This window comes from Pogoniulus pusillus, chromosome 8 (genome assembly GCF_015220805.1).
Source record: "Pogoniulus pusillus isolate bPogPus1 chromosome 8, bPogPus1.pri, whole genome shotgun sequence".
NCBI classification, from domain to species: Eukaryota; Metazoa; Chordata; class Aves; order Piciformes; family Lybiidae; genus Pogoniulus; species Pogoniulus pusillus.
Genome location: NC_087271.1, coordinates 4,603,149 through 4,614,955, shown reverse-complemented (window position 1 = coordinate 4,614,955; position 11,807 = coordinate 4,603,149). Strand labels below are relative to the sequence as shown.

The 11,807-nt window shown below is 47.0% G+C and overlaps 2 protein-coding genes across 3 annotated transcripts in view; both read right to left on the bottom strand.

The window, feature by feature from the left end:
- Positions 1 to 1,218: 1,218 nt before the first annotated feature.
- S1PR1 (sphingosine-1-phosphate receptor 1) lies at positions 1,219 to 4,118 on the bottom strand. Its single transcript, XM_064147058.1, has one exon. It carries the CDS (start codon positions 4,099 to 4,101, stop codon positions 2,962 to 2,964), a length of 1,140 nt encoding a protein of 379 aa, XP_064003128.1. The 5' UTR covers positions 4,102 to 4,118; the 3' UTR covers positions 1,219 to 2,961.
- Positions 4,119 to 4,191: 73 nt separating this feature from the next.
- Positions 4,192 to 11,807, bottom strand: part of LOC135177294 (uncharacterized oxidoreductase ZK1290.5-like) — a 65,836-nt gene continuing 58,220 nt past the window's right edge. Inside the window, exon 8 of one of the 2 annotated variants that reach the window (XM_064147062.1) lies at positions 4,192 to 4,231. The gene's annotated coding sequence lies outside the window, so the exon portion shown is untranslated. Of the gene's footprint in view, positions 4,232 to 8,337; positions 8,395 to 11,807 lie in introns of those variants that run through there. The other variant, XM_064147063.1, reaches the window with a different exon arrangement.

Sequence of the window (11,807 nt, the reverse complement as noted above, 5' to 3'; positions counted from 1 at the left end):
GGCAAAGGGAAATGACTCACCTGTGGGGTATCAGCTGTAAATACAGAAAGGCTCGTGGTAGCCAGGAGGACCCAGTGACAGCCTTGCTGTGACACAGCTCATCCTGTCAGAGGATATCAGACCAGTGTGGGACAAACAGCCTCGATGGTCATACGGCCTTTAGAGTAGAAGTGCCCTTGTCTTTTGCATCAGAAACACCCCTACAAATTCAGATGTCTCTGTGCATCGCCACGTCCCTTTCACGTTTCCTTTATTTGCTCACTAGTGGCTTGAGTCTTTTATGGTTTATCTGTTTTTGGTGCTTTACACAGAAGTGACTTCTTCCCTGGGACAAAGCAGTGCTTTCCCGCCTGACTGCCAGCACTTGGTGTAAACCAGCCCTGCCCAAAGGAAAGCCCGAGCCAAGAGAGCCTATCTTGTGCGCAGATAGAGAGTGGACATTTTTTCCAGCCCTGCTCAGGTCACCAATTAAAAGCCTAGGAAGTGAGCACACATGAAATCATTCCTTCCGTACAGGCAGATGGATGGAGAGAGATTCCAGCCTGCTTCCACTCTTTTGTCTTTGGGGCACTTTTGGAATTTCCTTCAGGAAGTGAGGTTGTGACCCAGAGCCTTCCTCGGTGAGCAGGCTCTCGTTTCCCACAGTAGACCTTGCACGGTGCTGATATACAGTATGAGAAGGTGAGGTTTATCTTCAGACTCCAACTGCATCCTGTATGAGCTCTGTGGAACTTAAAAGTAATGCTGCGAGGGAATAGCCGCAAGAAAGGAAATGGAATTCAAGACTGTGGAAGAAGTAAAGCAGCACCAATTCAACTTCCCTGCTGCTTCATAAGCTTCCTCGATGGGTGCAGTAAGCTGAGAATTCAAATTGGGAACTTTGTTAGCCATAGAAGTGATTCTTTTTTCACTTCTACTCTGGGCAGCCTTTGTGAAAGTGCCAGGCATGTTTTTCCTGTTGCTTTTACCTCGTTAGCTGCAGGAGAGGTGTTGCTGCTGTAGAGACTCTGTTAATGGCAGCTCCTCAATACAGCATGCTGATGAAAAATGCTATTCCAGCCTTCCTTTTGTACGTTACCTGATCCTGTAAGTGGCATTATGCATCTCATATTCTGGCTTAATCCCAGCACATACTGAAATCAAGGAATTCTTTCACTGGCTTCCACCAAGAAGAAGCCACCACAAGAAGATAAAATGACTAGTGATCTGACAACAGGATATTAAAAAAAAATCAGTTTATTAATGTTTAGAAGTCAATAAAGCTATGTGCAAATCAAACAACAGAAGTCAGAAATGTTTTAAATACTATTTTTTTTTAAACCAGGAAAAAAAAAATAACCCAAGAGTTTAATTGCACTGGAAATTTTACTACAAAGGCAGTACATTTTCTTTACAAAATACCACTTCTAGGACTTGCCAATAACTGTAAATCAGTCAGTTGCTCTCAGCTATCCCAGATATACCACTTCTGTTACAGTAATACTCTAGGCGCATGAAGACTGCTGCATCTTAGGAACTTATTTACATTGTACACATTCAACCTCATTAGCACAGGTTAAAGAAACAGAGGAGTAAAAACGATGCTGTAAAACAAATACATTCAATTTAAGGACAGGTACTTCTTTTGGGAACTGATAAAACCTTTGATGGGATTATTAATAAAATGTGCTGAGATGTATTGCATTTTGTTATGGAAGTGCATTCAGCTATAGTCATTTCACTTCAACCCTCCTACTGTTTTCTTGGAACTCAGGTTTTCCCCACCCATCTCTGCCCTTGGAAAGGCTGTGAACCTGACACTGAACTGCCCCTGCAGCTTGTAACTCTGCTTTACTTAGGCAAAAACCCTCCTGTTATCAATAGTATCTTATACTATTAGATTTGGCCTCTTCTCCCAGGCAACCAGCAATAGAACAAGGGGACACAGTCTCAAGTTGTGCCAGGGTAGGTATAGGCTGGATGTTAGGAGGAAGTTCTTCCCAGAGAGAGTGATTGGCATTGGAATGGGCTGCCCAGGGAGGTGGTGGAGGCACCATCCCTTGATGTCTTCAAGAAAAGACTGGATGAGGCACTCAGTGCCACGATCTAGTTGACAGGCTAGGGCTGGGTGCTAGGTTGGACTGAATGATCTTGGAGGTCTCTTCCAACCTGGTTGATTCTATGATTTATTTTCAGTCATCTTTAAAGGGAAATGACCTTTAGTTCTACCTTACATTAAAGTTTGTTTAATGCTATAGAATAACAAGGTGATCAATGTATGGGGTCAAAAGTTGCTCTGAGCTACTCCATAAAGTCTGACAGAGTCAGTAGAAATGGCTTCGAATGTAATATGGACCAACAGCAAAAACTCATAGCTATGATGTTGCTAAATAAAACCCCAACAGCTTTGGACTCTGCACATAACACCTTATGATTTAACTAAAAACTCTGAGAAGTGATGCCAGATTATGGTTGCACGTTGTCTAAGTTCTTTCTGTGTTATCTCTTTCCTTGTTATGTGCTAAACAAACAGTTCTGACCAACTACACCAGAGCAACCACTAAATTCTCTACAGAAGGATCTTTGTGTCAGTGGTGCGCTGCAAGTAAAGGAGAAATAACTTCACATTCTTCTCACATGGGGAAAAAAAAAAGATTCATTCTCCCTTCTCCCTCCTCCCCCGCTCTCTTTCTCTCACACACACCAGGCACCATTTCACCAAGGCATCAGTCTTTCAGAGTTACTAAGGAGATTTCAGGATATGAATGCGCCTGACAATCCTGAGCTGCCTCAGTGCAAAGACAAAACAAGCCAGAACAGTCTGTCCCATTTCTTGAACTCCAGCCTCGCAAGTGCACCGTGTGCCCCATGAGAACTAAGGCTACTTGTTCGCTCAGCCCGACACTGCTGTAAGCAGAAGGCGTTCCAGCTCCCCACTTCCAGAGGAGGGCTCTGAAATACTCCCCGCCCTCCAGGTTACTCCTAAGAAGATGAGGTAACATTGCCTGAAGACATGATGGTTTCAGGACGGTCGCCTTCCTCCTTCTGTGGGTGGGAGGAGTTGTCAGACCTACTCCGGCTGAACTCCATCCCTCCGATGATCGGCCGCTTGAACTTGGTCCCAGAGTCTGCTGTGGGACATTTGCAGCAGCACAGGATCTTGATGAAAGCCCTCCGCATCTCTTTGTTTGTCAAGGTGTAGATGATAGGGTTCGTGGCTGAATTGAGCACGGCCAGTACTAAGAAATACTCTGCTTTATAGAGGATTGGACAGGTCTTCACTTTACACCCCACATCCAGCAAAAGCAGAATAAACAAGGGAGCCCAGCAGGCGATGAAGGCACTCAGGACTATGATCACTGTCTTGAGCAAGGCTAAGGACTTTTCCGAGCTCCTGGTAGCTTTGGTAATGTTTTTGCGAAATGTCAGCCTGCGGCTCCTAGTCCTCACCATGGAGTAGATCCTGCAGTAGAGGACAACAATAGATAGCAACAAACCGGTGAAAACGGTGGTGCAAAAGAGGATATAGTGCTTGTGGTAGAGAGGCAAGACGGTGGAACAGTTGTATAAGAGGCTGATGCAGTTCCAGCCCATGATCGGGAGCCCCCCGAGGATCGCAGAGATGACCCAGCAAGCACTGATCAGCAAGAAGGAGCGGAAGCTGTTGCTGCCATTGTGCAGTTTCATCTTCAGCATGGTGATGTATCTCTCAATGGCAATGGCCAACAAGCTGAACACAGAGGCTGACAAGGCAACAAACATGCTGCCTTCTCTTACAAACCACTGGGAGGGGGTAAGGCTATAGGTTTTGTGTCCAGATAGCAGGAGGTTGGCAGTGTAAGCCACGCCAGCCAGCAAGTCAGAAAGAGCCAAGTTCCCAATAAAATAGTACATGGGTCTGTGAAACTTCTTAGTTTTCCAGATGGTGAGCAAGACAAAAATGTTCTCTAAGATTATAAAGCAGCAAATGATGATAAAAACCACTGATGTCACTTTTATTCCACTGTCTGCATTCTCATTTAGCTTTCCCGTGTAATTATAATGCTCTTTGATGACATAGTTGACATCAGTATTGGCAAGGCTGCTGACGACCTTCAGCGGGGTGATGGTGCTGGAGCTCATGGTGCCCGGCGGGGTGTTGCTTCCCCAGTGGCCACCGGACGGCGACACTGAGCACAAACTCGGCGGTGGTCCGGCGGCAGCTTGGCCCCACAGCCTGCCCGGCACTGCTGCAGTCTCAGAAATCGCAGCCCTGAGAACAAGAAGCACAAAGCCCAGAGTTAAAAGATGGAAGGCAAACAGTGAAAGATGGTTTAAAATAATCGACTAGTTCAGTAGCGTGTCACAGCCACAAATGTAATTTAAAGGATTGGTAGGTACAGTCAGTAGGTAAAGCTAATCAGACAAAAAATAGCCTGCCGTGCAGAGCTGAACAGATTCATTGGAGTTGGCAAGGACTGTTACCGAACTTCTTCCAGTGTGAGAGATATCAAAACTTCCCAGCAATAAATTCTATTGTGTCTTTGGTGGGAAATACACTTTTTAGTACGACAGCAGAGATTTAGAAAGAGGTTGGTTCGATTTAACTGCAAATATGTGAAAAGCCTACGCTGGAACTACTTGACAGCAGACCTGTCTTTTCTTCCATTAATAAAGCCTGACTATGCCTCGGAAGGGGGCTATCATGCAATTTACCCATTGCATCTCGAAGAGTAAAGAATTCACCTATACATATATATTTATATATATGCAGGAGATTATCTCAACGCTGTAAACACGAACAGGGTGTGCTCGCTACATAAAAGAACAAAAGTATGCAAAGTAAAAACTTTAGAAACAAAAAGGAGTAAAACTATTAGAAAAAACAATAAACCACGTAAAAATCAATACAAATATGTAAAAAGCCTACCCCGTGGGTCTGAAACAAAGAATGGCAAAAGCGCCCACCTTGCATTTGAGTAATTAGCATTGCAAGCTTTAAAATCGTTAAAGAATACAAACTCCCTTTAGGTGTAAATAGCTTCTAGGGGGCTTTTCCAAAGCATTAAGGGCATGACATCCCGCAAGGAAAAAGCTGGCAAAGTTGTTACACTACGACTTCAGCGGGGCGAAGCAGGCAGTGTGACGCCAGCAGGCACGGCTCCGCGCTCCAGCCCGCATCGCTGCATCCCGCACCGCTCCCCGCCTCCGTTCCGCGCCGCCTCGGCCGGACGCGGCCCCAAAACTCCCTCGCCTCTTTTGTTTCGGGCGCTCCGGGGGCCGTGCCGAAAGGCGAGCCGCGGCGCGGGTACTTCGCGGTGGCCCTAGACTCCGCAGAGGCGACCCCGCGGTGCGGTGCGCGGCCGCGGCTCCACAAGCCTTACCTCGCTCAAGCGCGGCGCGGAGCCCACGCCGGCCCTGCGCATCTTTCAAGCTCTCGCGGAGTAACTCCAGCGCCCGGGCCGGGGGCTCTGTGGTTTTAATATTTCTGTCGCTGCTGCTCTCCACCCCGTTTCCGACGATTCCTCTCTAACTCCTCCCTGCCTGCTTGCGGCCGCGGGGCGGCTCGTCCCGCATGCCTGGCCCCACCCGGGCGCCCGCAACCGCCCCGCCGGCGGCTGGGGCATTCTCGCCGCCCCGCCCCACTCCGCGGCCCTGCCCGCCGGGAAGGGAGCAGCAGCGGGTGCAGCTGTGCCGGCACTTTTATAGACCCCACAGGCCGGGGGGCGCGGGGAGGGGGCCGTCCCGGCCGGGCTCCAACCCTTCCCGTGCTAGACGCCCCCGCCTCTCGCTCGCTGGACCCGCGGTAAGGCGGCTCGTCCGGAGGAGGAGGCGGCGGCTCTAATCCTTCCCACTCAGAACAAGCACAGCAGGGACGAAGCCAAAGGAGGCATCCCCCGTGCCGCCCTATGCCTCGCTCCTGGGGGACATAAGTAACGTTAAAGAACATACCTGGACTTGACTGAGCTGGGGCCTCGAAGAGCTGTTTCTAACCTGGCAGGCCTGTCGGCTGGGGGTAGCAGCCATGCAGGGACTCACCGGCACTTGTGGCTCACAGATTGCCGTGCAGCACTGGACAACTCAGCAGCAGCTCGACTCCCCTAGCGCATGCACCGGCCCATGGGTTGGCACCCAGCATGCACCAAGCTATGCGGGTTGGCACCCAGCCGCACACTGCAAAGGCAAAAGTCAGCACTGGCCTATGGCCAGCGGAGGATTCACTTCATGCCACTGTTAAACATGACCCTATGGCAGCGCTTCCCACATGCAACTACGTCTTTAGATGTTCAGCGGATGCTGTAAGATACCAACATGTCTGCAAAGATGAAGACAAGTTTAAAAACACGTTTTTAAAAGCAAAGGTGGCACCAATAACTACTGACAATGGTAAGAAGGCTATAGCAGAGACCGAGTGTAGGTTTGGGGTTTTTTTCTCTCTTCTAACTTAAGAAAACCCAAACAAAACCACCTCAGTGGTAAACATAACTTCAGTGGTAATCTGCAGTTGCACTTTCTACAGGAATCCTTCTCTTCCTTCCTTGCTCTGTTCTTTAGCTCCACTTCAAACCAAAATACAAAAGGGTGTCTAAAGCTCAATATATTAGGCTTTTTAGTTCACACCACCGCATCAGTTGTTATGGGGAAGCAGCCTTCCTCTGACAGATCCCCTCTTATTTATGCTAATAGTCACGCTTCAATTGCTCCACGCCTCTCCCAGAATGACTCAGATAAATTACACTGGCAAACACACATTTACTCTTCCACCACAAAGCTAGAAACTTGAAAAGATCTTTAGCCTCCTGAGAGCCTGGAGGAAAATACAGCCGTTAAATTACAACTGTCAGAAAAGGCACGTAAGATAAATCACACTTGAGGTTGACACATGCATCCCCTGCAACTGCCTGACAGCCCCTAGATAGCTCAAGCTCTTCCCTTTAGTTAGTTTGTAGAAAATGCTGAAGTGTAGTCACTGGGCATTTTCCTCTAGGAAATCGTTCTCATGCAATTTTAAGCAAGAGCAACATATTAAAGGGACACACTTTAATTAAAGGACAGCATGACTCAAGGTTTCAACAGACTGATGTACAGGCTTTCATGTTTAGGTCACTGGTTAACCGGCTGAGAGGGCTCCAACTTGGAGATGCAGCATTTATGAGAGGCTGTGTCAAACACCTGAGCAATTTCAGTTGGGCATTTGTATCACGAGACACATCACAGAACTTAGACGGCCGCACACATTTATCTACATAGTGACACCTCAGTGCAGAGAAAACTCAAGTACAGCTTCGTTCTTAGGCAAATGAAGCCAGACCAGCTGGATTTGCACTGAAGGCTAAAACCTCAGACAATAACTTAATATGGCTAAATAGGTTGGAGCCTGCTTACATGGGTTGAAACTCAGGTAGATTGAGGTTGATCCAGCCAACTCAAAAGTATGCTAGTAAGTGTTTAGTGAGGTGATTTACACCAGGGTTACGCTCCATCCCCAGCGACAGAATAGCAACTCTTCCCTCAGTAACTCCAAAGCAGCCAGGTCCAGTGTTAGGGAACCTTGTGCTTGTGTGAAGTGCACTGCAGAAATCCAAGATGTACAGAGCTCCTTTGAGAACCTGACTCTGGAGCTGCTTAGTCAGAATAAGGAGAAAGAACAGTACGATGTTGCTCGTCTACCATTTCAGAAACAACCCTAAGGCAGGCTTCAGATGAAGGCCTGCAGAAGGACTGCACACATCAAGACACCATACTGATACACAGGAGATACATGACCTCAGTAACCTGCTTAAAACAACAGAGCTCCTGCAACACATCTGCATGTGTAAAGAGCAGACACTGCTGGACACAGGGATCCTGAACATGTGTATGCTTTTGGACTTCAGAGCGTTTAGGGTGAGCAGAGACTCATGGGCTAGGGTCTGCCACCAAAAAAAGACAAACTGGCTGCCTGTGACAACTAAAGTTCTTGTGGAACTTCCTCTGAGAAGTTAGTGTGGTGGTGTGGTTCAGAAACCTGGCTAGTGACAGGGCAGTTTTCTTGCAGGACAATGCTTCCATCTCATCAGAAAGGAAGTTGTGAGTTGGGAGTACTCCCAGATCTGCATACTAATACATCAGTGGCCTCCAACCCCACCAGCCAACTGCAGCCTGTTAGCGATAGCACTGCTGGACAAACTGTGACTGCACCAGGACTGTCTGAACATTATCCAAACTGAAAAGACATAGAAACCCTGCAAGGCTTTTTCCTCTAACACGTTACTGTTCAGCACCTTCAAATACCTTTACCTATATAGGCATGAAGTACTTTTATTCATCCTGACACAACTTGACCTAGCTCACGTTTGGCTAAGATGGGGATCCTTGAAACAGTACCAATGGAACAGGTCTTCTCACCAAGAAAGCACCAGAAGTGCCCTGCAGAGCTTCCCAGCACTCTCATTGCTAGAAGAAAGGCAAGAAGTGTCTGAAGTCAGATTCAGACATGTACAGTAATCCCAGAACAGACAGTCCATGTTTTGAGTAACTTGCCAAGATGTTCAGGCTCTGTAGCACACTTGAGTCTGTGCCCTTAAGTAACTAATACTTTCCAAAATCTGTAAGGAAAGCAAAACAACCCAACCTGTTCAAACAGGCTAAATAAAGTACAGGTAGGCAGAAGAAACTTCATTGTAATATGAGATAGCTGAACCCATAGCAGAAGAATATGGCCAACAGGCTGTCCAAAAATGAAGAAAATGCTGAAAGAAAGCATTTTTCTATCTGTAAAAACAGCAGAAAGAGTAAACTAAATGATTTCATTAATTTCTTAATGTAACAGCAAGCAGAAGGCACTGATACCAAGTTTGGTTATTTGTATTTATCAGGTACCCAAGAGGATACCATAGATTTGTTGTTCAGTTTGAAATGAACTCATGTTCCAGTTGGATCCCTAAGAAACATTGTGGTTTAAAATTATGCTTTCCACAATGGATGGGTCAGATGAATGCAGTCTTGGTTGATACTTGTAGTATTCAAACATTCTGTACCTTCTTTACTGCATCCAGTTCTGGAGCCCCCATTACAAGAAAGATGTGGATGTGCTGGAGCGGATCCAGAGAAGGGCCATGAGGAGAGGGGCTGGAGCATGTCTCCTATGAAGACAGACTGAAAGAGTTGGGGCTGTTCAGTCTGGAGAAGAAGAGGCTCTGAGGTGACCTTCTTGTGGCCTTCCAGTATCTGAAGGGGGGCTACAAAAAAGCTGGGGAGGGACTTTTTAGGCTATCAGAGAGTGACAGGACTAGGGGGAACGCAGTGAAGCTGGAGATGTGCCACGGTGTAGTTGATTGGGTAGGGCTGGGTGCTAGGTTGGACTGGCTGAGCTTGGAGGTCTCTTCCAACCTGGTTGATTCTATGATTCGTGGGAGTAAAGAAAACAGAAGTTCAGACCAGATGTGAGGAGGAAGTTCTTCAGCATGAGAGTGGTGAGACCCTAGAACGGATAGCCATGGGCAGCAGTTGGGGCCCCATCCCTGGAGCTGTTTAAGGCCAGGCTGAATGAGGCTGTGGCCAGCCTGATCTAGGGTGTGGTGTCCCTGCCCATGGCAGGGAAGTTGGAACTAGATGATCCTTGTGGTCCCTTCCAACCCTTCCATGATTCTTCCTTCAGATTAAAATAAAAAACCTCATTTGGAAGGAAAAAGAAATGATGACAACCTGGTAAAGACTTATGTCCACATTTGTTTAGTACTAGCATTCTAGAGTTTGGTTTTATTTCAAGTTCTTGGCACTGATAACAGTTAAATGGCTCTTTTTTTTGTTTTAAAAGGCTATTGCACAAAGTTTGCTATATTTTTTTTTGGTGAGAATTTGTACTTTGGTTTTAGATCACTAATCTGAAAAGGTTAAGGCCAAGCAGAAAGCACTTAAGTAGCTGAGAAAATGACATGCAACCAGGTTGTAACCAGGTGGGGGTTGGTGTCTTCTCCCAGGCAACCAGCAACAGAACAAGGGGACATAGTCTCAAGTTGTGCCAGGGGAGGTCTAGGCTGGATGTTAGGAGGAAGTTCTTCACAGAGAGAGTGATTTGTGCTGGAATGGGCTGCCCAGGGAGGTGGTGGAGTCTCCATCCCTGGAGGTGTTCAAGCAAAGACTGGACGAGGCACTTAGTGCCATGGTCTGGTTGATTGGACAGGGCTGGGTGCTAGGTTGGACTGGATGAGCTTGGAGGTCTCTTCCAACCTTGTTGATTCAATATTCTATTCCATTCATTGCATCCCAAACTGTAGCACACTTTAATACACCTAATTATGGCTTTGGTGTGGGGTTTGTTTCTGTTGTTTTCTTCCATGCATAGTAAAATATAGCAGGAGTTGACAAAACTGCATAATGCAGCATTAGAAAACTTTTGGAAGGTTAATTTTTTATTCCAATGACAGGGTTCAGTCAATTAAAGTCCTACTGTACACTTTCTCCTAGGGTAAACTGAAGGCATTCGTGGACATGGTAACTGAAGTGAACATGCTATAGTGAAGAAACAGAAGTCTTAGATGGAAAATCTGCAATGAGCTGGTGATTACAGAAACCTCTTATTTGTAACCTTGGAGGGGAAAACCATAAATAACCATTTCCTGAAAAAAAAACTAACACAGCAGAACCCAAACAAACCCAAGCCAAACCTGCATGAGATAACTTTTTGGATTAAACCAAAGTAATCCAATCTGGTTTACAAGGCACTCATGGTAATCATGTGAAAAATAAAAGCTCCCAAACCCTGTGACACAAAATATTGGCTGTGGTTTCATTGAGAGTCCATTAAATATACCACAGGATTTGAAGGAGCTTCACAGCTGTGCTTTGGAGTCATCTTCTACCACTTTTACACTGCACTCAAAGCAAGTGATGTACCATAAATTCATCCTGACAACATCATACTTATGGGTAGTCAATGGGATGAATCCAGGTCAGGAGGGACCATTAGGAAAGAATAAATTTGCAGAAGCAGCCCAACTGAGCAGAACAAAACAACCCAACCCAACAATCTCTGCTCTCCTTTCTATGAGACACACCTCCTGCTCACTTCCTCACTGGAAGCAGTGAATCCCTAGGTGAATCCAGAACTGCAGCAGGGACTGCTCTGCAGGTTGAAGTGCCTCCTTTCCACTTGGCTGGCTGAACTCCTCCCAGGCAGGCTGGCATGAGGATATCAACATCCACAGGGTAGTTCTCAGTCTCACCTAGATGTTCAACAGTTCCTAGAATATCTTTTGCATCATTGCTGGGCCTCATACTATCAAGGATCACAGAATCACAATGTGTTTGGGGTTGGAGGGGAGCTCCAGAGCCCCTCTGCCAGGGTGGGATTGCCTTGGCAGGCTGTGCAGGGGCACACCCAGGCAGGTTTGGAGTGTCTCCCGAGAGACAAGCTCTGTGGCCTCTCCAGACAGCCTGTTCCAGTGCTCCACCACCCTCACTGTAAAGAAGGATGCCTGTGTTTTCCAGAGACTCCCTCAGCAGAGTGGTCTCTTTGTTTCCTCCAGTCACACAGGCAGAACAAGCAACTGTCACAGAAGCTTTTGGCTCTAAGGGGCAGCTGCTACCTGAGAAATAGCCTATGCTCATTCTCCTTTTCCAATTACTGGGACTCCTCTTGGGCACAGTAACTGAGACTGGTGCAATGGATCTGGCAGCCCAGCTGCCAGCCCTAGCTGCCAGCCTGGGAGCACCCCAAATAGCTCCCACCTTCTGCATGTCCTTGCCATGGCAGGCATGGCCAGGTGGTGCCCTTCTGGGTCAGCAAAGGGATCATTGTAGGCAGACAGCAGGTCCTGAACACAAGCCACATGTTAAAAAACAGAGTTATGTGACACCACAAAACT

What these genes read in the sequence shown, in the direction of transcription:
- S1PR1 (XM_064147058.1), bottom strand. Translation starts at nt 4,101, where the DNA reads ATGAGCTCCAGCACCATCACCCCGCTGAAGGTCGTCAGCAGCCTTGCC.